This window comes from Taurulus bubalis (genome assembly GCF_910589615.1).
Source record: "Taurulus bubalis genome assembly, chromosome: 19".
Taxonomy (NCBI): Eukaryota; Metazoa; Chordata; class Actinopteri; order Perciformes; family Cottidae; genus Taurulus; species Taurulus bubalis.
Genome location: NC_136607.1, coordinates 9,544,649 through 9,569,370, shown reverse-complemented (window position 1 = coordinate 9,569,370; position 24,722 = coordinate 9,544,649). Strand labels below are relative to the sequence as shown.

The following is a 24,722-nucleotide window of genomic DNA, read 5'->3' as shown; positions in this document are numbered from 1 at the left end:
AGTTTTACATATTTAAAATATTTCCACACATGGTTTCTCCAGCCGAGACATAATGTGTTTTCTGCCTTGTTCGTTCAGTGTTGCTTTACTTACAGGAGACAGTTTCAGACACCGTTACCTTTAAAAGATGAGGTACATCTCCATGTTTCCCAAAGGCTTAGTGGATTGAAAAAACAACTGAAATACTCAAAACTTAAGGAACCTTTTAGTCTCAGTGAATTCAAAGCAGTTCTGAAGACAATGGACGATGCATGTATTGGAAATATTCAGGGCTGGGATTATGTTGATTGCAGAGGTCTGTGCATCTGTTTCTCCTCATTTGTCTCCCTCTATGCTTTGTACTTTTCCATGAGTTTTTAAATTCTGAATTATTCTTAGAAATTACCAAATTTAAAAGCTACTTACAACAACCCATTCAAAGGACCGGGACTCTAGAGGGTCCATTTACACACCGATTCTTCATTCTGAAGAACAGACGGACAAATAACTGAATGGACAAACAGTGAAGTTAACACGTAGTCCCCCTGAAAATGTTACTGATCGCTGGCAACACGTTGATATTATTAAAAAAGTAACCTGACTAGAAACACTGCCACCTGCTTGTGCTCGGTTATGCCATTTAATAAAGCCTTTCGATGGGATAGTGAATCAAAGGCAGCAGAACTCTCACCTTCTCTATGTGTAAGTTGTTTTTATATGTGACTTAAATAAAAGCAGGACTCATCTAATTGTCAGGTGCTTTTCACAGACATTTCGACAAAAGGCACAATTGTAAATAATAAAATGTATGATGGTTAAAATCCATTTAGCTGCTTCCGTTTCACCTGGTCCACTGGCCCACAGTCGTGGCTGATTGGAACACCTGCGTGAGTGATTACTAAGGTTATTGGTAACACCTGTGCTTTTCCTACAATGACAATAACTCTTCTGTAAAAGGGGTTTATTTCTACAAGAAGTGAGGTTTCATAGATTCTTTCACACATTAGACTTTCCCACCAACATTTACAATATTATGTTTTCTATTCTGATGAAGAAGTGGGGTGAAGTCTCCACCATGCTTGCATTATAAAACACTATTAGAAATACTTTTATTTAGTGCATTGTACTGTATATTGCATCTTCAAGTATTAACATCTGCTGTGTTTCTCTTTAACTTGTAATGTTACCACAGAGGATAATGCATTGTAGACTAATCACGGTTAATTTTGCCTTTGCAATATCTAGGATAAACAGGCCTCTTCCTAATGCTCACATTAATTATCAAAGCAGCTATTTAGGTTAAACCGTGTTACACTTGAAGTTACATTTACTGTTTGGCAGAAGTTTTAGAGCAAAACATTGTTTATGTCTGTCAGTGCCTCTCAGCGTCGGCCTACCTGTGATTGTCAGCTTATAAACAAATGGACCATTTGTGAGCTGGTGCTCCACCACAGGGTGTCACTCAGCTACAGCCAGGGTCAATACAGCCCATTCACAGGGAACCATTTTTTGGGGTGTGTTATTGATAGAAGGAAGCCCACACTGGGAGCTCAAACTTTGAGCCATAACACACACACACACACACACACACACACACACACACACACACACACACACACACACACACACACACACACACACACACACACCATACCACCATTGTACACATATAATAACGTAACACACACATAGTCTAAATGTTAACACAGTCCAACTTCACCCATACAGATTCTGAGTGGGTTTGGTTGATATCCATTTTCACCCTCAAGAAACTCTAACTAGGTTCTCAGATTCAGCTTCAGGAATGTGTGCAGGTCAATGCAGTCACTGGGCGGGAGGGAGCTGAAGCTAAAAGGTCACGATGACTAACTAAAAGGAGTGGAGTTCACCACTTTCCTCTCACCAAATACCCGTGTCTCGGAGTTACTCAGTGCTGTCCTCATTATTAGCTTGTTTTATTGCTTAGCATTGCATTACATATTTACCTCGTCTACCTTTTGCATTTTGGGTGTAGGCGCGTTCTTCCTCTATCATTCGAAAAGTAGAATTTTAATAGAAATATGACACGATTTAGTATGACCAGTAGCTTATGATGGCTAATGTTAGTGAATTCAAGCTAGATATATATAGATAATATTGGTGACCAACTGAATCAAGCACCACATATTGGCCATCGCTAATATTGAATTAGACTGTAAAACCAGACACAAATGTGTCACAAATGAGCTGTATTCAAACATACACATAGGTGCAGTATAGACACAATATACATGTAGTTACTGTAAAATCCCAACATCAATAACTACCTTTTAATATGAATACTTTTCTGCAGTGCTGAGATGAACAGAAACTGTATGTTAACATTCTCAGTACAGATGCGAAAATACACAAAAATATGCTAAATTAAAAATATAGTAGAGATTGTGTTTTGTTTTGCATCTGAGCCATTCATTTTACAATCTGAAAAGTCAGTATAGTAAAGAAGATGTATGTTTCGTTGCATTTATTAAAGAAAACTGCAAATCATACTATTCATTTTGACTTGTCCATTAAAACAGAAAGGGACCAGTTCTTTGAAGGTTTATGTAAATCGCTCTGCAAAAAAAAACTGTGTGCAATGCTGCCCTCTGTTGTACAACTCAAAAACAATATGGACAACTCTCCATCAGCCTTCAGCAGATACAGAGATCACATTCTGAGTGAGGTAACAGGTGATATCCTCATGGTTCAGCCCATCAGGCTGCTCTCTGAGTTGTGTTGTATTCTTTCAGACAGCTCTTGACAGCTGTGGAGCTCTTGCAGGCTACTGAGTAACATACATCGCTGATCCTGGGGCACAGCCGGAAGAAGAGAGACTCGATTTCTTTCAACATATATACTCTTAATGTTTTTTGACATGCTATACTATGACTTTTTTTTCGAAATAAAATTATAATAATTGTTTTTTATATACTATTTATGATGTTTTTCGACAAACTATATCTTGCCGTAGTATGTCTTTTTTAGACATACTATACTATTACTTTTTACAGTGACTTCTTACACTTACAGATGTCCTGCATTCATATTCTTTGGAGTGAGTTGGACAGTAGTGCTCCTGTATTCTCACTCAACTGGGTTACCTTGGCTGAAAAGTCATCAATACATCTTTGATGGTACTGCAGTCATTTTTATTAAAATTATCCACACAAATTATTACCCTTTCATCTTCCTTTCAGGGTGTTGAAGACATTTTATATTAGAAAACATCCTATAGAGGAAATATTAGAACTCATAAGGCCAAATATCTATGTTTTTTCTTGTTATTATTAATAAAGACTGATTGTATTTCAATGTAAAAGTACCATAGTATTTTCCAATTTGATTATTTCTATAAATCTGTCCCCTGTGTCCTCTTGCTTTCTGTTATTTTTCCTCCCATACCTTTCACTAGAAGTTGTACTCGGACAACACACACACAACTTCCATGCAAACACACACATGCCTCTCTGCTTTTCCTCTCCCCCGTACCTGCCGCCTTCCCTTGCACTGATTCTGTGGTCGTGTTTATAATGACTATCTATTAAATTGCCATTATAAGAAATAGGGAATGATGTTGGCAGAAGTTTATTGAAGAGTAAACGTACATATGGAACATCTCATTAACTGGGTGGATATGTAGGCAGGGATTGAGGCCCTGCTCATTTTTATGGTGTATCAGTTGATAATACCAAGGCCCAATCCCAATCTCCACCCTAAACCCTCAAACCCTGAACCCTCAGGGACTCACTGACGTCCCCTGCTAAGTGGTTGAGCGTGAGAGGTTGCGAGGGCTTGAACTGGTGTAAATATGAATGGGACAGCATTTTGCTGCAACATATCACGTGACTACATAACAAAATATTGTGTACAATTGTGTATTTTTTTTTTCACAGATTTTGTCAAAACAAAATTATATATATATCTATATATAGATATTTATATATAGATATATATATATCTATATATAATTTCTGCTTGCATTCCTGTGTTTTTATGTTCCATCTTTAATCCGTAATGTTGTAGTGTAAATGTATTTTATCGGGCTAAACACCCACATGTCTCTTTGTTTACCTTTTTTTTTATGTCTCCATGCTTCCATTGGGAACTGCGTGTTTAACGTCACATTGCTATGAACTGTGGGTAATTCCCTCGAGCAAAGTCGACATCTAATGCTGACTTACGTTAAGGGTTCATAAAGGGCTCAAAATGTCTGCCAGAGAGCCCTCAAGCACTCGACGATGTGACAATGGGACAGCCCTAAACCATCAAGCACTTTGCGGGAGCGCGCCTCAAAGTCTGTGAGTCCGTAAGGATGGAGATTGAGATTGGGCCTAACTCTTCTCCTATTTTACAATTTTTGCTAATTAATGAAAATGTATTGCATGGGAAACGTGTATTTTTTTTTGGCTAAACATTACAGAATAGGAACATGTCAGTATTGCTAATCCACCACCTCACTCCTTAAATAAAAAATACATTAAAAAAATGTTCCCAAAAGAACAAGGATGTTTGATGGATGAGGTGTGTCTGTCAATTCAAATGACAGACACACCTTTGACTCAGAAGTCAAATAAACAATAATGCACATGGAATACATGAAACAAAGTGGTTTATCTGCTAATGTTTTTCATTGTAGTCCTGCAGCTGTTCATACAATTGTCTGTCACTCTAGCTTACTGCACGTTTTGTCATTTGCATTGTGGAGTAGGAAGCAGAATACTGCCTGTCGCCAAAGGATCAAGTGTCAAAACCTTTTCTCAAGACATTTCAGCTCTTTCCTTGAGGCTGAATGCATCACCTTTCTGAAAGACGGATGGCAGTGCTACCAGCCCTTCTGAAAATTCCTAACCATTCTTTCAACATCTCAAGTGTTAGTGTGAACTCTCTCAAAGTTCCCTGTCTACCCACCTTGGGTTCTTTTCCGAGCAACTGGAGATAACATTATTGAATATAAAGCACCTGGGACTGGCTCCTCACCCTGCCAAGATCAATTTCAAGTCAGAGGCTGTAAAAAAGTAGCAGAAAATTCTCGGAAATAAAATCGCAAAAAAAAAACTACAAATGTAAGGTTTCCTTCTGAAAAGTCTCACATGATAGCATTCATTTGTAAAGATATGAGAGGTTTAATTGACAAAAGTTGGTCCGTACATGAGTGTTCTATGTTGAGCATTGCATCATTTAATAATAAAATAGCTTATAGCTAAATTTCTAAATTTCCAATTGTTGTATGTGATAATAAAACTGTAAACAAAAATACTTTAGCTAATTGTTGCGTTGTCCTGATCCTCCAAAAAAGTGCTAGTGGGCAGATTAAAAGACATGATGTTTACCTGCATGTCAGACATTGGCCTGTAAAGACAGCAATTACAATTGTCATTCTTAATTGTCTCCCAGAAGATGACCATATCTCATACTTCACATACCTTCACAGCCGTCTCAGTTATTCACACTAATGTCAACTAAAATCTTCTTTTAAAATCAGAGTACGGCTCTCATCCAACCAGGCCGTCACTGTTTTGTTGCATCTCTTAATAAGCTGCCTGCATTGCTCCATGTAAATAACTCATGGTTGCATCTTCCATAGTCATGTCACACATTTATTAGACACAAAAGGACAATGTTTCTGCTCTTTCAATGTGGTTTCAGAGGAACAGGACAGTTCCTTTATTTTGTATTTTTCTAGCAACCAGGGCATTCGTTTGTTGTATAATAATTCGATATGAGAAACCCATTTTATTAGTTGTAGTACACCAATAACATAATTAAAATAAGTTGTAAGTGTACAAAATGAGTGCGCCCTTTTCTGTTCACTTGACAATGGACAGAGGATTTGACCCCTTGCCCCTTCTCCTTGACAGACTGAATGTCTGAAGACCTAAAAAATGCTCAGTGTTAATTTTAAGATGACGGGGAATAAAACGTCCGGGGTTGCTCTGACCTGAAAATCTCATTAAAAAATCAACTCTGTATCAACTATGAAATATTCAGCTCATGTTGGACCGCTTATCGCAACGATAATCCAATCAATTAAAAGGAGCCATATTTAATAGCTTCATCATTAGCTTCATATCCACTTATAGGTTTAACCACATGGCTGCATTGATTCACTCTCAGGGTGAGGCAGATGATTGAGCCTTGTGCTGCAGCTCGAGGATCCTCTGGTATTCAACAGTGAAGCTCAGATAACTGACACCGGAAAGGAAGAGATGGAGCAGATGAAACCCAATCGACCCCTGGAAGCGTCGCTGATCACAGCCGTGACAGCGCTGCAGAGGTAGGAAGAAGACTGACATTAGAACAGGAGCCATGGAGATGCATGTCAGAGCTGGTACATATAGTGTCCTTTGAAACAGGTTCGGTACCTCTGTCCAGATATATTGGAAGACTATATAGAAGCCCACAGTGATCAATGACAGAGAAGAAAAGTACTTGTTTCCAACAAGTTAAAGGAATACAAACTGATCCAACAAAGACTGTTTACCAGTTGAGATATTTGAACACTAGATGGCAGTTTGACACAGACAAGTATCTGCAGACTTGTCTGAGCCTTGTCTGAGCCTCTTGGCAAAGCTGATTTTTTATTTAGTATCAATCACTGTAATTGCTGTTGATTGGTGTTTAGCTCCGTAGAGATTATTTTGATTGTCTCAAGCCTCATTTTATCCAGTCTCTGTCTGTGTGTGTGTGTGTGTGTGTGTGTGTGTGTGTGTGTGTGTGTGTGTGTGTGTGTGTGTGTGTGTGTGTGTGTGTGTGTGTGTGTGTGTGTGTGTGAAAGAAAGGACAAGCCTGGAGAGTTGCAGTTGAAGGGACTTAGCTTGATGGCCCAACGAAGCAAAGGAGATCCACAGTGGCATCCAAGCAGGCACACACACACACCACTTCTTCTGCTGATTTTGTGAATTGGACTTTTATGATCTCTCTTGTTAAATTCATGAGCCTCACAAGGAAGTATAAATACATCTTAGGCTTTGCTAAAAAATTAGAATTGGTCATTCTCGATCCTCAGAAATGTCTGGGATCTGACAGTGCCACACACCATTTACATTCGAATGGAAGATCTAAAAGTTTAGACAGATTATGAATCTGAAGCAGACTTGATCATTTTTGTATCAATTATTCAGTTGTTTCCCCCTGTCCAAATGGAAAAAGAGTATAATCAAGACTTACACAGATTGGTTTTATTTATTATTAAAACCCCATCTCAGTTCTCTTTACTCTTACTGTTCTTCTCCCCGCCCACTCGCTCTCCCTCATATTTATTACTTCATATTTATTCTCTTGGTTTCCTCCTCCTACTCTGCACACTTCAGATGTAACTGAACTCTCATCGCCACTCAATTCAGTTCATTGTTATAATAATGGGCGACATACTCAGTTTCAATTCCCTAATTCCCATGGTCGATAGCGCATTATTGTCCTTGTGTTTGAGGAGAACTTTATCTCTGGGGATATGCTTGATGGCCACCTAGGAGATACAAACAAGACTTTTTGGTTACACTTCCTGACTGTGTGTGTGTCTGCGTGTGTGTGCAAAAAACATGGGAGTAACACTTGGAGACAGATTCATCTGCTTTGCGGTAGCCACCAAACACACATCCGAATCCTCCTTGGCCAAGTTGCTTGTCTAATGTCCTTCTCCCCGCACAGATGCTCTCGGTAAGTGCTCCAGTTGGTGCTGGTCATTGCACACTAGTAGTAGTTCCCATTGCGCGAGGACACCATGATCTAGGTGATGGGCGCCACCAGCACAGTGATGTACCGGGACACTCCAACTCACAGCCTTAGATCCCCCACTGGGGCCCTCCTGGCCCCTCCACAGTCCAGGCTCAAATCAAAGGAGGGCTTCGACTTTGAAGACCTGAGGAGATAAGGCTTGTCGAATAAATAACGTATTTTAAATCACTTCTTAAAACCCATTTTTATAGAATTGCTTTTAAGTGACGTCTTCCTTTTACGCAGTTCTTTTGTGTATGACTATGCTTTGCTTCTCTGTAGAGCACTTTGTAAACTTTGTTTTAAAGTTTTTATTATTACTCGAGGGCAGCACGAGGAATACACACATGTGATTGGCCGAGTAGGATCATGTGAGATGATTTACTTGGTCGGTCTGTTTCCTGGACCGCTGACCGAGAGCCGTGAAGACTGTAAAAGCTGCACCAGTGAAGTAGAAGTGATCCATGAACATTTTATAATTCGCCATTGTCTCTCGGTTTTTGGTCCAGAGTCCAGAGACAACAGCGTATCCCTCATCTGGTACTTGGGGGACCTCTAGGCGTGCCCTTACCTTCATCACCTATCAGTGAAACCAACATGATTATATATACGAGATTATATTAAACATTTCTCCTTCCACAAGGGGAAACACTAGTGACTTCCCGACAATATGAGAGGAAGTTAGAAATAAAATGGCAAGGAGAGAAAAATATATTACAAGTTAAAATAAACATGACTATAACAGAGGTCGGCACTTGTTGTGAGCTAGCTTTCTGATACTCCAGCTGCTAATTTATAATTATCCATATCATCACTTTTTCTACTACAAAATAGCACTATGTGTTAACAGTATCTCTGCAAAGTTTGACTTTGATTAAGTGAAGTTAAATATTTTTAGTAATCAATTTAGTGCAGATTTCGTGAACCGTAGGTTTAGGTCCACTGAGAGCAAAAATGCCCTAACTTTCTTCTTGGACGCCTCTGGTTCCACAACAGAGGGGCTCTGCTCATGCACCAATACAACTGAGCAAGTATCGTATTCAGTTTCTTGGCTGGAAAAAAATGCAATGTGGTTGATATTTTGCTGGGGCTTTGTCTGACGAGTTTTGGCACATTTGGTACTTTCTGTGGGTCGTAAGCTTTCCAGAAAGGTGCGCCAATCATGTGTGGCATCAAGCTAGGGATAGAAACATTGATATTTTCATAACTTGCGGAGCTTTCTCAAGTCACTTTCGAGTCATATTTATGGTTTATGTTAATATGTATGGTTGAATTGTGTTATAAACCAAAGTGTTTGCCCTACGACTAGAAATCACAATTAGTGATGTGAATTCTCATTCAACTGACGCGCTTGAGGCGCCGAGAATAGCGCGTTTGACGCGGGGCGAACAGAGCGTTGGACTCGCACGAATAAATCGCGTGAGTCATAGTTGCGTCAGCCAATCAGCGTTGAGAATCAACGTTGAGAGGCTCCACCCGTCACCACCGCCGTCCTGCAGTTGCTGTCTGAATCAAAATGCTGCTGCTCCGCCTGAAGTAGCGCTGGTAGCGGCTTCATTCAGACGCTGTTGTGGGACTACGGATAATATTATGAACCCAGACACGATGGAGTTTGATGTTCCGACATATGTGGAATTTACACAACAAGTATAAAGCAGAACTAGTGGTTATTTCCATGGTAAATGGCGGAAACGGTAAGCCAGACGCAGTTCCTGGAGGAGTCGGTGAAATACACCGAGCTGTGTGCGGCTACGGATGGTGTTATGAACCCAAACACGAGGGCGTTTCCTGTTTCGACATTTTTGGGACTTACACAACAAGTATAACGCAGAAATAATGGTTATTTATGCCATAGTTGATAGCGGAAAAGATAACTCTTTTACGCTATCGGAAGATAAGCCACGCCCCCTTTGTCGCAGTTTGGTGTGAACGCAGCATTGAGGCATTTACCGCGTCAGTTTACGCGACAATAAAAAGGTGTTCACACCAACGCTGATTGGCTGACGCAAATTTCGCGTCTTCGCAACCTGACGCGTCTGTACATTGACGCACGAATAATTCACGCCAGGTTTGATGTGAACACAGCATTATACGCCCTTCCTTTCCTGGTCTTCTCTGGACTACAACTACATAAATACTTTGCTCGACAAAGGTATTTGCCTCGTTCTGATGACCTCTTGCATTGCCCTCAAAATAAATTGTATTTCAAATAGTTTTGCAGTAATGTGATTTGTATTGTAATTTGTTCCATTTCATTGGTGAACTCACATAATTGAATAATGAGGGGCAGTAAAATAATTAGAATAAAATTATATGGATCAAATGAAGGACAAAATACATATTGTCTTGGTTAATGTGTTTGATTTATTAGTTTATGCCATAATTATAATATGATTTGATGAAAAAGTGCAGAAGAGGAAGAGGGCCACTTCATCCACACTACAAAAAAGTAATGCAAGTGAACCTATATCAGAATAAGAAGAAAAAAAAGTAATTTTCTGTTTTAAAATATCCTTTAAAAACACTATTACCAAGCTTGGACATGTCGTTTCCTCCTTCTCTCGCTGCTGTACTCATCATACACCAATGAGTGCGGGTCAACACATACAGAATCCACAATCCGTATGGCACGATTGGCTGACAAAGACACACTGCATGACACCCGTATAACATACAAACCCATTAGGGCTTACCAGATGACGAGTAAAGAGCATACTGTAGCAGGGCTCTCAAGTTTTTAAGACAGTTTTTTTAAGACAGTTTTTTTTTAAGACAGTTTTTAAGACAGGCCCCCCTCTCCCCTCCGTCAGTCGCTGTTAAAAGTGGCTCATGATGAGTCTGGGCAGTCTGGTGTGAGGAAAGCTTATGACCGGATTCTGAGGCACTTCTTTTGACCTCTTATAAAAAAGATATCTCCAGGTTTATTAAAATTAGCCATATATGTCAGCTGACTGACAAACCGAACTAGACGTTAAAATCTGTGCCTCTGTACCTGATTCCAGGAATCAGCCAACCATTTGAGCATTTGATAATTGATTGGGTGGGTCCTTTGCCTCGCGCAAAGTCGGGTGCTACCTATCTTCTGCATATATTTTGACGTGTATGTTGGGGACAGTGGTACACCGGTAGTTGTTTTTACTGACCACAACCCACTTGCCTTCCTGAACTCCTTGACGTGTTCCAACCAGAGGTTAATCAGGTGGTTATGTGATGGGGACGGACAACGTGGTAACGGACGTGCTGTCCAGGGCTCCCCAGTGACGAGAATGTATTTAGTTTTTCCTCCTGTCTATACCAGACCTTTTAAAAGTGCTTCTGAAGCGCAACGGTTGCTGAGGTGGGAACCTGGTGCATGAGGTATCGGACCGATGACGAAGGTTATGGTTCATCCTGGTTGTTCTTTAGATGGGAGCAGGACATTTGGTGATTTTCAGTGATTTAGAACATCTGCTTTGGTGTCACTTGTGATATTTTTTATGTTGGGTTTCCCGTCAGGACCCAGCTCTTATGGAGGGAGAGGAGATGGTTCCCTAGCCTGTACACTGGTCTGTCTGTCTCCTGCACCCAACAGGTAACAGGAGGTGGCACGCCCTACATGGAAGCACCTGGGCCCGATGCTCTCCAAGGATAAAAGCAGCCAGGCAACAGCGCCTTATTCCTTGTAAGCGTTCCCGATTGTTTTGGGGTGCATTGCCACCCATCTTAGTGAGCAAATAAACCTTCCTATGTTTTGCCTTAAACACGGTGTCTCCCTCTCGTTTTGTCATGGCGTTGGAGCCGGGTCGTGACACTCATAAGTAATGGTCTCTATCTCTGTGATTGGTAATTGACATTCACTGTTTTGACTGGATTTGCACTGTTGTGGAAGGGAAAAGTGCGCTGTGTTCCTAACATTCTTCAAGTTCCTGAAATGGTGTTGACGCAGTGCATGATGTTGTATTTGTGCTATTAATCTCTTTGTAAAACTACTTTAAAGAAAAAACTAATTTTATCTCTGAAAGTTTACAAAAAACATACTGTGATCATTACTGACTATTACAGGATATATATTAGGGGACCTAAGTAGTGAAGACTAATGAGGGGATGTGCTACAGGTGAGACAGGGATGGGCCAGGTGCAAGGAATGAGGGCTGACGAGGAGGGAGTGACTGATGAAGGCGGCGTGCAGCAGGATCTGAAATGACAGGACAGTTAGTACACAGACAGGCAGACAGGATGAAAACAACTTAAAGAAAAGTGTGGCGCTGAACCGTGACATCAGTGAAATGTAAGAGTAATATTTGTTATGACAAATGTATTCAAATCATGTCTGATATTGATCATGTCAACAATTTGAAACACTTTAAGCAATGACTGTACTCTGCAAAACACACTATAGAAGGGTTGTTCAGGACAAAAGTAAAGTGTGCAACCATTACAGCATGTTTCTTTCCAGAGGGCTCCACTTCCATATCACACTCATTTCATTTGAATCATGTAAAGAGGGAGATTGTCCTCCTCATTATATATGTTATACCTCTCTAAAGCATGTCCAGATATCCATTGACACTGCTAAAGCCCAGCAAAAAAGCACATCAGCACCACAGTGATAGTAGATGGATCGTGAATGGTGGGCTCATCTATACATAACTAATATTGAGCTTTAAAATCACTTCAATTCTGTAAAAATGTTAATTAATTAATGCATTGTAATATTGAATGGATAATGCCCGGCTGCTGTTTGCTTACATTAATATGACTTGTGCAACCTTGTTTCTTGACTTCCTCCGCATGTGATTTTCATCAGTTTAATAAAACGCATTGAACATCCATGTATGTATAACAGTCTGACATCCATAATGAATGTGTACAGGTCCATTTACTGTCACTTGCAATTGGTTGATTATTGTGCCCATGTACAACCTGCCCTGCATGTGTCTGCTCAGATCTCTCCGTCTGATCTGTGTGACACTGTACGTTTAACTGTGAAAAAGGAGTTAGTTTCTCTTAGTTGTTGCATCAGACTGTACACCAGATGTTTTGCGGTTGACCCCTGACCTCCAGTGGCGAGCCGTGCATTTCCTACCTAGGCCTGCTGTCTGATATCGTAAACATAAATACGGGGACGACGGGAAGTTGTTTGGCGCGCACCCCCTCCATATTGGACATATTGACCGAGTATTCACCGGAACTTTCATCTCATAATTTCCTTTTTATATCGTGCAATAACTCTCAAATGTTTCATTGATCTATTTAGGCCGACAGTATATGTACCTGACAATACTCTTTGAGCCGGACCTGTTTGTTGCAAAGTAAAAACACAAATGTATCTTGTAGTTATTTTCTATGTATTTCTTTATTTTGTTATCTCTCCAGTGTTGGTAAGTTTTATGTGATCATTTTGAAATAAGCTACAGCAGTGTTATGAACATGATAATAATGATATTATTAATTAAGTTCCCACATTGTTTCCACCTCATATATTAACGTCATATCTTGTTCCCATGCACCTACATGTATGTATCCTTACCTTCTGTTCTGGTACACAATCAGTAAAGATAACAATTGTTTATGAGAAGAAGAATTATACTACACGTTGCTGGCTGTTCCTCCATTTTATTTGTATCAACATGTAATATTACAAAGATCAATACTTAACAGTAATGCCTTTGAGTCAAATGAAAATCAAAAATAAATGCAATTATAATTTGCACAATATTTATTGTATATAAAGTGTCATACATTTAATTATATCAGAAATATTATGATATTGTTTCTAACATAAAGACATATCTAGAAGAACATGTATGTAATCGTGCTAATACTACTATAAATACTGTGCATACAGTTTACATGAACATACTGTATTCTATGTGACAAATGAAATACTTTAAAGCTTTTAGAATGATCATTTCTTGTTCAGCCTGAACCGTCAGTCTCCTTCTTGAATTCTGAGCAGATGCAAACAGCTGCTGACAGCTTTCTGTGTGTGTGAGGAGCTTCCTGTGTGTGTGAGGAGCTTCCCGAACCCACCAGCACAGAAGAAGCAGATGGAGACAAACTACGTCCTCTGTGCTGGTGGGGACGGGACGCTCCTCGTCCTCTCGGCTGGTGGGTGGGGCAGGTGGTGTCGGGGTGGAGGGGAGGAGGGTCAGGGAGGACCGTACTCACTAGGTCTCTGACTCTCTGGGGTGCTGAGAGGGGTTCAGGTCTGTTGTGGGTCTGGGTCGTCCTGGGATGACGGGTTGGTTGACGTCCACCCTCAGCTGCCCCAAGAGTGAGACCTGTGGAGTCCTGCCCTGTGAGACACACACACAAGAGATGAATACTTTGGAACTCAACTACACAACCTTTACATTGTTGTGTTGAATCTGGCCTCCAAAGATGGAAGAGTATTACTGATACTTCTGTAGTCCTTGGGAGGGATTACTTACTCAGCACACTGAAAGAAAGGCGACCGCCGCTCTCCATCTGGTCCTGTAGTCTTATCCTTCTCATCTGCTGCGTCTTCAAGGAGACCCTGGATGTTGCTTCCTGTATCACAGCCATCGATACCTGAGTAAAAGAGACTTGGAAACTTTTCTTAACGTTAGTAATTGTTTACAACACATCTGTCTGGTTCAGCCAGACACTTTCAGGGGACTCCTGTTATTGCTGGTATTAAGTGTTGTTCTGGGAAAGACACTGTATGAAGAAAAACATACACAGAATAACAACCATTCACAGTTTCACAGACTTAATGCAGAGAATATGAACAGAGCTCCCACTGCAGTCGTACAGAGACCGGATAGCCCGTTGCAACGGGTCCAGCTCCCCATACTCCTGCAGCACCCTACACAAAACTCCAAAGTACACAACTGGGGGCGGAGCTTCTTCAAACGATCCGCACCAAAACCTCTGCTGCAGGATGCTACCTCTTGCCAACCCCGCCAGACGCAAGTGAAGGCTGTCTGGCGCTTTATCAGTCCTGCCAGACATAAAGGTTTTACAATCCTGCAGCAAACAGGCTGTCGGTCTCAATCCGAGTCGCTGTCCTCATCCCTCTGCCAGTATCTTCTGAAGGATCCGAGTCCTGACGTGGAGGGCACAGACTCCCTGTAGTCCTCTTCTCTGGTCCTCTTGGCGGAGTATGCGAGTCCTGACGTGGAGGGCGCAGACTCTTCTGACCACTAGGGGGGCTGGAGGCCCCACGCCAAAAGGAAGGGTGAGAGGGTCATCTTCATCTTTTTCTTCCTCCTCAGCGAAGCTTCTTCAGGACGATCCGCACCAAAACCTCTGCTGCAGGATGCTACCTATTGCCAACCCCGCCAGATGCGGGGGAAGGCTGTCTGGTGCTTTATCAGTCCTGTCAGACATAAAGGTTTTACAATACTGCAGCAAACAGGCGGTCGGTCTCAATCCGAGTCGCTGTCCTCATCCCACTGCCAGTGTATTCTGTTTGTGGAGGATCTAAGGTCTGACTTGGAGGGTGCAGACTCTTCTGACCTCTGTGGGGCTGGGGGCGCCACGCCAAAAGGGAGGGTGAAAAGATAGCCAGGGGGAAAGGGACTTGGGTGCTGCAGGTCCTGTCAGAAACTCAGAGTTGGGAACCGCTGGGTGAGAGGGTCATCTTCATCTTTTTCTTCCTCCTCAGCGAAGCTTCTTCAGGACGATCCGCACCAAGCCTCTGCTGCAGGATGCTACCTATTGCCAACCCCGCCAGACGCGAGGGAAGGCTGTCTGGTGCTTTATCAGTCCTGCCAGACATAAAGGTTTTACAATCCTGCAGCAAACAGGCTGTCGGTCTCAATCCGAGTCGCTGTCCTCATCCCTCTGCCAGTATCTTCTGAAGGATCCGAGGTTTGACGTGGAGGGCACAGACTCGCTGTAGTCCTCTTCTCTGGTCCTCTTGGCGGAGGATCCGAGTCCTGGCGTGGAGGGCACAGACTCCCCGTCCTCTTCTCTGGTCCTCTTGGCGGAGGGTGCGAGTCCTGACGTGGAGGGCGCAGACTCTTCTGGGGCTGGGGGCGCCACAGGGTCATCTTCATCTTCTTCATCCTCCTCTTCTACCACCTCTTCTTCGTCCTCTTCTTCCTCCTCCGAACAGTCCATGGAACCATATCCGGAATCTTCGGGATCCCAGTCTTCCTCGTTGTCCTCTCTCTCGTCGTCTTCTTCCTCGTCGTCCTCCCAGTCCTCCCAGTGTCCCTCGTAGTCCTCTCTCTCGTTGTCTTCTCCCTCGTCGTCCTCTCCCTCGTCGTCCTCTCCCTCGTCGTCCTCTAGGCGTTCTCCATGGAGGAGCTGGCGAATGAACACCCCTTGTTCCCAAACACCATACACAAAATTACCATTCACAAATGCAAGCTTCAACTCACCTTCCTTACCTTCGTCGTCTAAGGCGAGCCTGACGGGGCCTCTTGCAGGACGCTCCATGACGTAGTTCACACCAGCTGAAAGGGAAAGGTTCAAACAAATAATACTGCTTCCATCTGTTCATAAAGATGGACATTTGGACTATATATATACTGTAAGTATATATACACATGTATATATATATATATATATATACACATGTGTATATATATATATATATATATATATATATATATATATATATATATATATATATATACATACATACATAGAGAGAGAAATATATTCCAATGCCAATAATTATTAGTATCGTTATTAATATTGTCAGCAGTATTACTATTTGTCTCAAACAACAATGTAGCGTTCATAATTAGCAAGCTGAAATCTCAAATTGCACATGAAGAGTGCTTCATTTAAAAGGCACAGACCATGCAGGTGCCTTTCACGCGCAGCTTTTTTTTCTGGACAATTAACTGACATGTTGAGTTTTCCTGAGCTTTCGGCAAAGACATTTATTCTGCACCAAACAATTGTAAGGACTTCAGTGTTTGTGTGAACAAAACGATCAATGGTTTGCAATAAACGGCGCAAACGTATTTAATTGACACTGAGGACGTGCGTCATGACGCACAGTAAAACATGGCGATATTAATCCAACATGACCACGGTAATCTCTTTCGTTTATAACTCATAATTCTCCCTGTTCATGAGGTGCATATCACAGTGCGTGGAGGAGATGCTGGAGGACGCACGCGCACATGCAGTCCCATAATGACTTAACAGATCGCTCTTGTCCCCTCAAAACAAAGTATCACAACAACGAGCAAAGTGCATTTCAATGTTCAATGTTAAATGTTAAATAAATCATGTATTTAATATGCTAAAGTAAAAGGAGCAGATGTGTGTGCAATTAGTCACGTGTCAACAGTCAAAACAAATATGGTTTCCATGGTGCACAATCTACAGAATTCGATAAAAATGGCTCAGGCGCCATTTTGTTTTTGACATTTCAATGTTAAATTTCGACGTTTTGATGCCTTAAACCCAAAATAACAAGGGTTTCGAACCTCTATACTAATCGTTAACACACTCAACACATCTCCCGCAATTGTTAAGCCATTCTGTCGCTCAAATATCATTTTACAGGCCTGACAACATTCTGTGACGTTTTAATATTGAAAGTCAAAAAGTTTCACTGATTTCTAAACTGAGAACACTTTTTAAAAGATTCTTTTATTTAATTGTTTTCGTTAATAATTCAAAAAAAGCTAAACTAAACATAAAAGTTGTCTTACCTCCACAGCTCTGGTCCAACTCACAGCCCAGTCCCTTCAGCAGGCCACTGAAGTCCTCTTTCAGGGTCTCTGGTCCTCTTTCAGGGTCTCTGGTCCTCTTTCAGGGTCTTTGTCGCTCAGGTGTAACTAGTAGTTCTGTTCGCCAACAAGTTTCTTTCCAGCAAATTATCTCAAGCAGTTCAAAACTCAAAGAGTTAACTTTACACGGTTTGGGTTCACAGGAGGTTTTCAGTCCATGTCCAAGTCCAAAGTGCAAAGGGAAGAATCAGAACCGCCGCGGTCCTTAAATAGCCTCGGTCCGGTTTCCATGGCATTTGCTTGCGTGCGTGTGTGCGTGTGTGCGTGCGTACGTAACTGCGTGCCTCCGTGCGTGCCATTGAACAATACAGAAAGAGAGATATTAATTGTTTTGATCATATTTGTCAAATTTACTGTATATATTTATTTGATTCATATAGAGTTATGTTTAGTTCATTTGTCAGTGATCTGTTGTACAGCTATGAGTTGTAAACCTTACACAACCCGATATGTGAACACGTCGGTATTGGAGATTGGAAACGGAATTGAGAGAGAGAGAGACAGAGAGAGAGAGAGAGAGAGAGAGAGAGAGAGAGAGAGAGAGAGAGAGAGAGAGAGAGAGAGAGATGTGCTCCTCCGTTGTAAATGTGTTGTTGGACAAATGTCTCACAACATAACAGATCTGTTGAACACTGAAAGCCAAATGGTAAATTAAATAGACTCTTTTATCGGGCAATATTGTAGATAATTATGCTCTCGTTGTATTAATCACAACATTTACAGCGTTGTGTGCTTTACTTTGTTTGCACATCTTGTTTTGTTTGTTCCTTCTCGCATGCTGTATAGATTTGTTGAAACCATCATCTCCTCTCTTAGTGGATTTGTTCAACTCCAAAACCACCAATATAAACTCATTTCAATCAGGAGAGACCAGTCAAATAAAAGAAAGGATCATTGTTTATTGTTAACAGATGATATGTGATGATGAAGTCTCAGAGTCTTCGGCGCTTGGACTCTGCATGGAGATCTGTAACTGAGGGCCGTCTGTCCGATCAGCAACAAGGTGAATCCCCCCGTGGAGTCCAGACCTGGTGGTGATGGTGGTGATGATGATGAATCTGATGAAGACTGGGCGGAGATGGGAGGTGGAGGGTGCGTAACAGCAACATGAATGAACTGAAGTAGAGACGGTCATATCGAAAGAGACAGCAGCAAGATGATTGGCTAACAACGTAATTGTTTCGTGGTGCTTATTGGTCAGAGGAGACCAGCTGATCTGCAGCTGGTGTCGGGATTGACGGCCCGAACAATGGCAGCTAGTAAACAAGGAGTGCGCATGCGTGAGACGTGACTGCAGATGTATACACATAAATGACGGGCTTGCAAGAGTTTGGTCTTCGACTAAACTTACTCTAAAGCTTCATTTGTGTTGACTTTTATTTCTTTTTCTGAAACACTGATATTGTCTTGACTCAAGAAAATGGCGCGAAAAATAAAAGTGGTTTACTAGAGGTTTATAGATTAGTATGCCAGAACAATATTTAGTCCCAATATTATAGCAGTTTATTATTCTGAAAACACCAAACCACCAACATTTTATGTAGATAGATTTTCTATCAAAGACAAAGTATCTGCAAAGTGAAGTTGCAGTTGCCCTGTTTGTCTCCAACGTGACAAAGACAGCAACATGATTGAGATTATTGAGTTCAAACACTTTCATAACGACCACTCTTCCATTTTTATTTCAGCCCAGATTAACAGACAGACTACAACTAACTGAACATGATTTAATGTTTGTTATTCTAACATAATTTTTTAATAATACAAATAATAAATGACCAATGACCTTGGTAATGAGCCTTTTTAGTAGCTTATATGTCAAACTATTTTCTATGAATACAGTTATACTATATAGTATATAGTTATTGTTATGAATAATATCTCTGTTCACTCTGAGTATTTAATTTGAGGGGAAATTGGATTGTTATTGCATGTTTATTTTGAGTATTTATTGCACTTTTTACTGAACTATATTTACTTGACAGATAAATAGTAACTTTGCAGATTAAGAGACATTTCCCCTCTCAACTTCTTTAAACTGTTAGGGGAAGATAAAATGATTACTGTGTAATCCAATATTTACAGCAGAATGTTTTTCTTCTTCTTTTTCTATTGTGCAAGGCCGACTTCTTCTGGATACCTGGGGGAAAGAAGACACAACTGAATAGCAGAAATAGGATATTGTTGTCAAATGTTTTCTCCTTTTGTCTCATTTTACAAATCAAATCATCTCCCCTGTGTAATGTGGAAGTGTGTTCCCTCGGGGAACAGTGTTTCCCTCCTGGTATAAATAGTGTTTGTTTACTTGATTATGTTATTGTGCTGAGCCCTAAACCAGGACTGCGCATGTGCGCAGTGCTGCACGCTCCCTGTACATGTGAGAGAATAAAGGGAATGTAATATCGCTGCTTCTCTCAGCGCTCGTGTTTTTCAAGTACCCGTATGTACTCAGCATTACGGGAAGAAGTCAGTTCTACGCTCTTACCGTAATGCCTGTATATGGGGACCTAAAGAAAACCTTACGGGATGCTTGACTGTTTTTTGAAGTGGAGGCTGGACTGCAGTACATTCTCGGGTAATCTTTACAAAGGCTACTGTTGTAGTAGTTTACTCTTCATCAAAGTCTGGTAACACCTGCTCTGTGTCCTCGGAGGGACGATGAAGAAACTCAAAACGATGAACACCTGTTGATTTCACTGTTGGTGTTTGGTGAGAGCTTTTAAAGGTTAACGGTTGCTCTGTTGACCCTTCATCAATAGTTCAAGTAACTGTACATTTACTCTACATGTCGAGGTACTTTTACTCGGATGTCTCTGATGGCCTTAGTACAGTTAATCTGCATGTTATGCTACGCCTTTTGGAATAATGTTCATTTGAATTCATGCCTACCGTAATAGATTCACACATTAATTGATGACAATGGAAAATAGGAGTTTGTCTTCTTCTTCTTTATTATTTTACCAATATAACAGTAAATAGTGAAGGACTATGACCATACACATTTCTTTTGCATTTCTTCATCAAAATAATGCGGCTCTTCAGAAACATTGCTTGTTAAGTATTTGCAAGTCTTTCTCTAATTCTTGGTGCCTATTTACACAATGGATGTGATGCATCACAACAACAGAGGGAATGTTAACTGACTCTAAAACAATCATCACGATGCTCACTCCTACACGATACTTTGATTGTCTCTAATTGTTAAGTAACTGATTTTATACGGTAATGTGGGTAATATCTAAAACGGCCAGCAGGTGTCGCCATCTCACCACTAGGGGGTTTTCTGCGCATTGTATCCACGCTTTGTGTCAAGTTTCTCAGAAGAAGAACATAACGGAAGAGAACAGTGTAACAGTGAACAGCGCCCTTATTACAACGTTGTTATAACTGTATATGTGTATTGTTATAGATGTATATGCGTATGTATATCATGGTGTGAGTGGACAAGGCAGAAGATGCTTGGTCAGCTTCCTAATGAGGACAGAACTGACTGGTAAACCTTGATATCAAAGACAGTGAGTTAACTAACTCCAAAAGATGGCAATAGTGCAAAATTAAGCACGTAAGCTACCGTTAAATCCAGAGAAGAAGAAGAAAAAGCTGCACTTGTTTTGTAGCTTTTACTTTGAAGGCCGTGGCCGGAAGTGTTTATGTTGTTGTCGCTTGCCAAGCGGAAGCGGAAGAGGACGCGACTGTGAGGTTTTTACGGTTTCTGTCGCAATGAGTTCACGCTGGTCCATCCGCGTCTAAAACAATAACAATATACCCGGAGCTCGAGAGCTGTTCAAGCTTTCCACGCAGACGCAGACACGGAGTTCGCAGAGAGAATATACGCAGTTGGTCTGTTTGCGTGTCTGCTAGTTTGCTCGCAGACCAGCCGAGAGATGTGCACGCAGACGAGGGCTGCGGCTCTGATGGCCAACATACCGCGGGTCGACATCGACCCGTCCGGCGTCTTCAAGTACGTCCTCATCAGGGTGCACAGCAAAGAGGAGGGAGACGACTCGGAGATAGACATCGTCCGAGGGTACGCCTGGGCCGAGTTCCACGGTGAGTCTGCGGCGCAGAGCACGAGACTGCGCGCACGTTAGCTCGCGGCTACTCTGTGTTCATCTTATTGGAGTCCTCCCCGGAGAGATGACGTTGTGCGACTACAAACCCTTATTCGCTACTGTCGGATGCCAGTATATTTGCAGGGTTCTTACGGTCATGGAAAACCTGGAAAAGTCATGGAATTTTAAAATGTTATTTCCAGGCCTGGAAAAGTCCTTGGAAAAAAAATATGTTCATAACGTTCATTTACTGAATTTATAATAATGAATATGCTTTTAAAAGAAATACGCTCAATATATAAGCAGGCATCTATATAAATGTGTATTACTTTAATCAAACTATTGTCTCTCATTCATTTGTGCCAGTTCAGGTTTACTGTATGCTTTGGAATTCTCATTGTTAGTTTAAATACTACATTTTCTCACTTTTTCATGTATACACCGAGATTTCACAAACTGTTTGGCCATGGAAATTTGGTTAAAAGTCATGGAAATCCATTGGTCTAAATGTGTATGAACCCTGATTAGGTACACCTAGCTAAAACTAATAAAATAGGCCCGCATGAAATCCTACCTTCAGTCGAGTCAACTGTGTGTGTTCACTTTTGTCATTCTGGATGACGTAGTTCATGGTGCTCTTACATTGTATTATGAGTGCTGAGAGGTGTTTGTAATAGTCAGTGAGTAATGTAGCAGGATCCAGTCCTGTGTTTTGAAATGTTGGTGGCAGCGCGTGGATCAGGGATCGGGCATTAAGGGCTGACATAGTTAGCGGTATGTCAGAGTAACATGTGAATGAAACATGCACATGCTACCACAACTCTCAACTTTGTTTTTCTGTGTTGTGATTTTATTTTAATATTCCTGTCTCAATTGGGGAAAACGATTCGAAAATACTGCGAAATAGTTATCATTAAACCGATGTTTCCTTTGTGATGCATACAAAAGAGAACACACAATGATTTGTGTTGTTTTTCCACTTAATTTTTTAAAAACCTATCCATTTTAAATATTCCATGGGACTTACCCAGACTACATCTGCTTGCATAAATGTGCCTGCTACAAAAATATGCAAAATGTTTTGGATATACTCAACACCATAACACCAGTAGACTAGCACCGGCCTATGATGGGATACAATGAGGTTTATTCAAGTGACCCTTTAGCGCCATCTAGTGTCCGGTCTTAATAGTGAACCAACGATGACCAGAAATAGGGTTTGTGGAGCTTTGCTTTCTATGTACTGGGATTTAGATCAGAATGAACTTCATGTTGGTCCATGTGTCTGGAGTCGAAGGGAAAAAAAACTTTTGCGTCCTAAAACCATTAGATCCAACTTCCAAGCTGTGTCTTACTAACTCTGCCCTTGTTTCTGTTACTGAGCAGGGATCTTCTTTCTTTTATAAAAGTACATATTGATGTCAAAATCTGTGATTTAAATTACTCTTGTATCATTAAAGTAAATATGAAAGCTGAGCCTACTGTATTTTCAATTGTTCTAACTTATATCTGGAAATGTATTGGCACGTGCAATGCTTGTGCATTCCTCACCCATCCCGTGTCTTGCAGCTGATATCTATGACAAGGTGTCGGAGGAGCTGGAAAAGGGCGGCCACCTGGATTGCGAGTGTATCGGAGGAGGGAGGATCAACCACGACCCCCAGGCCAAGAAGATCCACGTCTACGGACACTCGATAGTGAGAGAATTCTGCTGATTTTTTAAAAAACTGATGATGTCGCCAATGATGGCACGCACGTAGTGTATTTAAAACAACAACAAAACACAACTCTGAGCTAAAAAGATGCTGCAGAGCTCCACACGGCTGCAGAATCAGCTGATGACACGTGATGGGTCCGTCACTAGGAGCGACCCCTTTCACGTCATCATGAAATTCAGTGTTTAATATGGATTATTTAAACTTGAATATCTGGTTAAACTAATGGAACGCTGACATGTCGCTTTTTCGTTGCAGGGCTTTGGAAGAGCGAACCACGCTGTCACTACTGAGAAGCTGAAGGCTCAGTATCCAGACTACGAGGTGACCTGGGACAATGAAGGATACTGAACTGACCCAGGATCAGCCTCTGTTGGGTGCCCTTTTATCCTGGACTGACATGGCACTTATCTGTAACCCCTCAGTGTAACCTCATTAGGAACCACACAGAGTCCGATAAGGAGCTTTTTGATACCACATTGATAATCCAAGACTTATGACTGACACACAGCGACGGGTCTGATTAGAAAACAAGCCTTTTTTTTGGAAGGGCTAATTTTTATGTTACATATTGTGTAAAGAAATAGCAAACAAATGTTGTTTATAACATTTTACTCTACTTGGGTCTAAAACAAATGCACGATTGTCTTCTAGTGTGAGTAAACAATGTATCCTGACATACAGTCGCTCACCGACTTGTTGTAGAGTCACATAGCCTCGTAATTATGACATCATTGCTGAGATTTGTTGGAACCGCGGATGCTCTGTCCTTATGTATGTTTCATAAATGTTTCCTGAAAACTGCTTTAAAATTGTGTGCATACTCTGTTCCTTCTGTCGCACAGGCCAAAAAAACAAAAAGAAACTTATCTTACTTTTGGTTATCAGCAGTCGTATCAACAGGACTGTAAACTGCTGGAGAATGCCGTGGCCTTAATTAAATTCTATTAGATAAGACAAAGATGAACTTGATGATCTTCCAAGATTTTCTTGCGCTAAAGTGTTTTGAAATCCTGACATTCCGGTTGGCAATGAACGGATATTCTTAATATGAAGTATTTTAAACCTGCATTTTTATACCTTCATAGCATTTGTTCCATCAAAAGTAAAACATAATTATATACACTACCGTTCAAAGGTTTGGGGTCACCCAGACAAATTTTCATTTTCGAGATCCTGTAATTTCTCCCAGTCATGGCTGTCCAATCAAAATGTAATATTTTTTCTGATATTCAGATTCCTGCGTGTCATGAATGCAAGATGCAATTGTTATAGCTATAGCTGAGTGTGGGTGGATGTGTGTGTTTGGTCGTTTTTGGAGCTGGTAGTTCTTCAGGGATTTTCGGCTGCTTTGATGCCTTTTAGGGAAAAGAACATAAAAAAGTGGCAACATAGATGCTATATTAAGACTAATATGTTCTTTGAGCTAATTAATGAAAGGGTTCATTTGGTAACATACCATTTAGAATATGGCACTGATGTCCTTGCATAACTTCTATTTATCATAAATCAGAAGAACACTTTCCTGTTTTGTTCTC

The 24,722-nt window shown here is 41.1% G+C and overlaps 1 protein-coding gene across 1 annotated transcript; it reads left to right on the top strand.

The window, feature by feature from the left end:
- The first annotated feature begins 21,129 nt into the window (after positions 1-21,129).
- phpt1 (phosphohistidine phosphatase 1) lies at positions 21,130-23,988 on the top strand. Its single transcript, XM_079235650.1, has 3 exons — positions 21,130-21,467; positions 23,039-23,166; positions 23,443-23,988. Exons 1-3 carry the CDS (start codon positions 21,302-21,304, stop codon positions 23,533-23,535), a joined length of 387 nt encoding a protein of 128 aa, XP_079091776.1. The 5' UTR covers positions 21,130-21,301; the 3' UTR covers positions 23,536-23,988.
- The last annotated feature ends 734 nt before the right edge of the window (positions 23,989-24,722 follow it).

What these genes read in the sequence shown, in the direction of transcription:
- phpt1 (XM_079235650.1), top strand. Translation starts at nt 21,302, where the DNA reads ATGTGCACGCAGACGAGGGCTGCGGCTCTGATGGCCAACATACCGCGG. An exon ending in CGCCTGGGCCGAGTTCCACG is followed by an intron (nt 21,468 to 23,038) that starts GTGAGTCTGCGG and finishes CGTGTCTTGCAG; the next exon opens with CTGATATCTATGACAAGGTG. An exon ending in ACGTCTACGGACACTCGATA is followed by an intron (nt 23,167 to 23,442) that starts GTGAGAGAATTC and finishes TTTTCGTTGCAG; the next exon opens with GGCTTTGGAAGAGCGAACCA.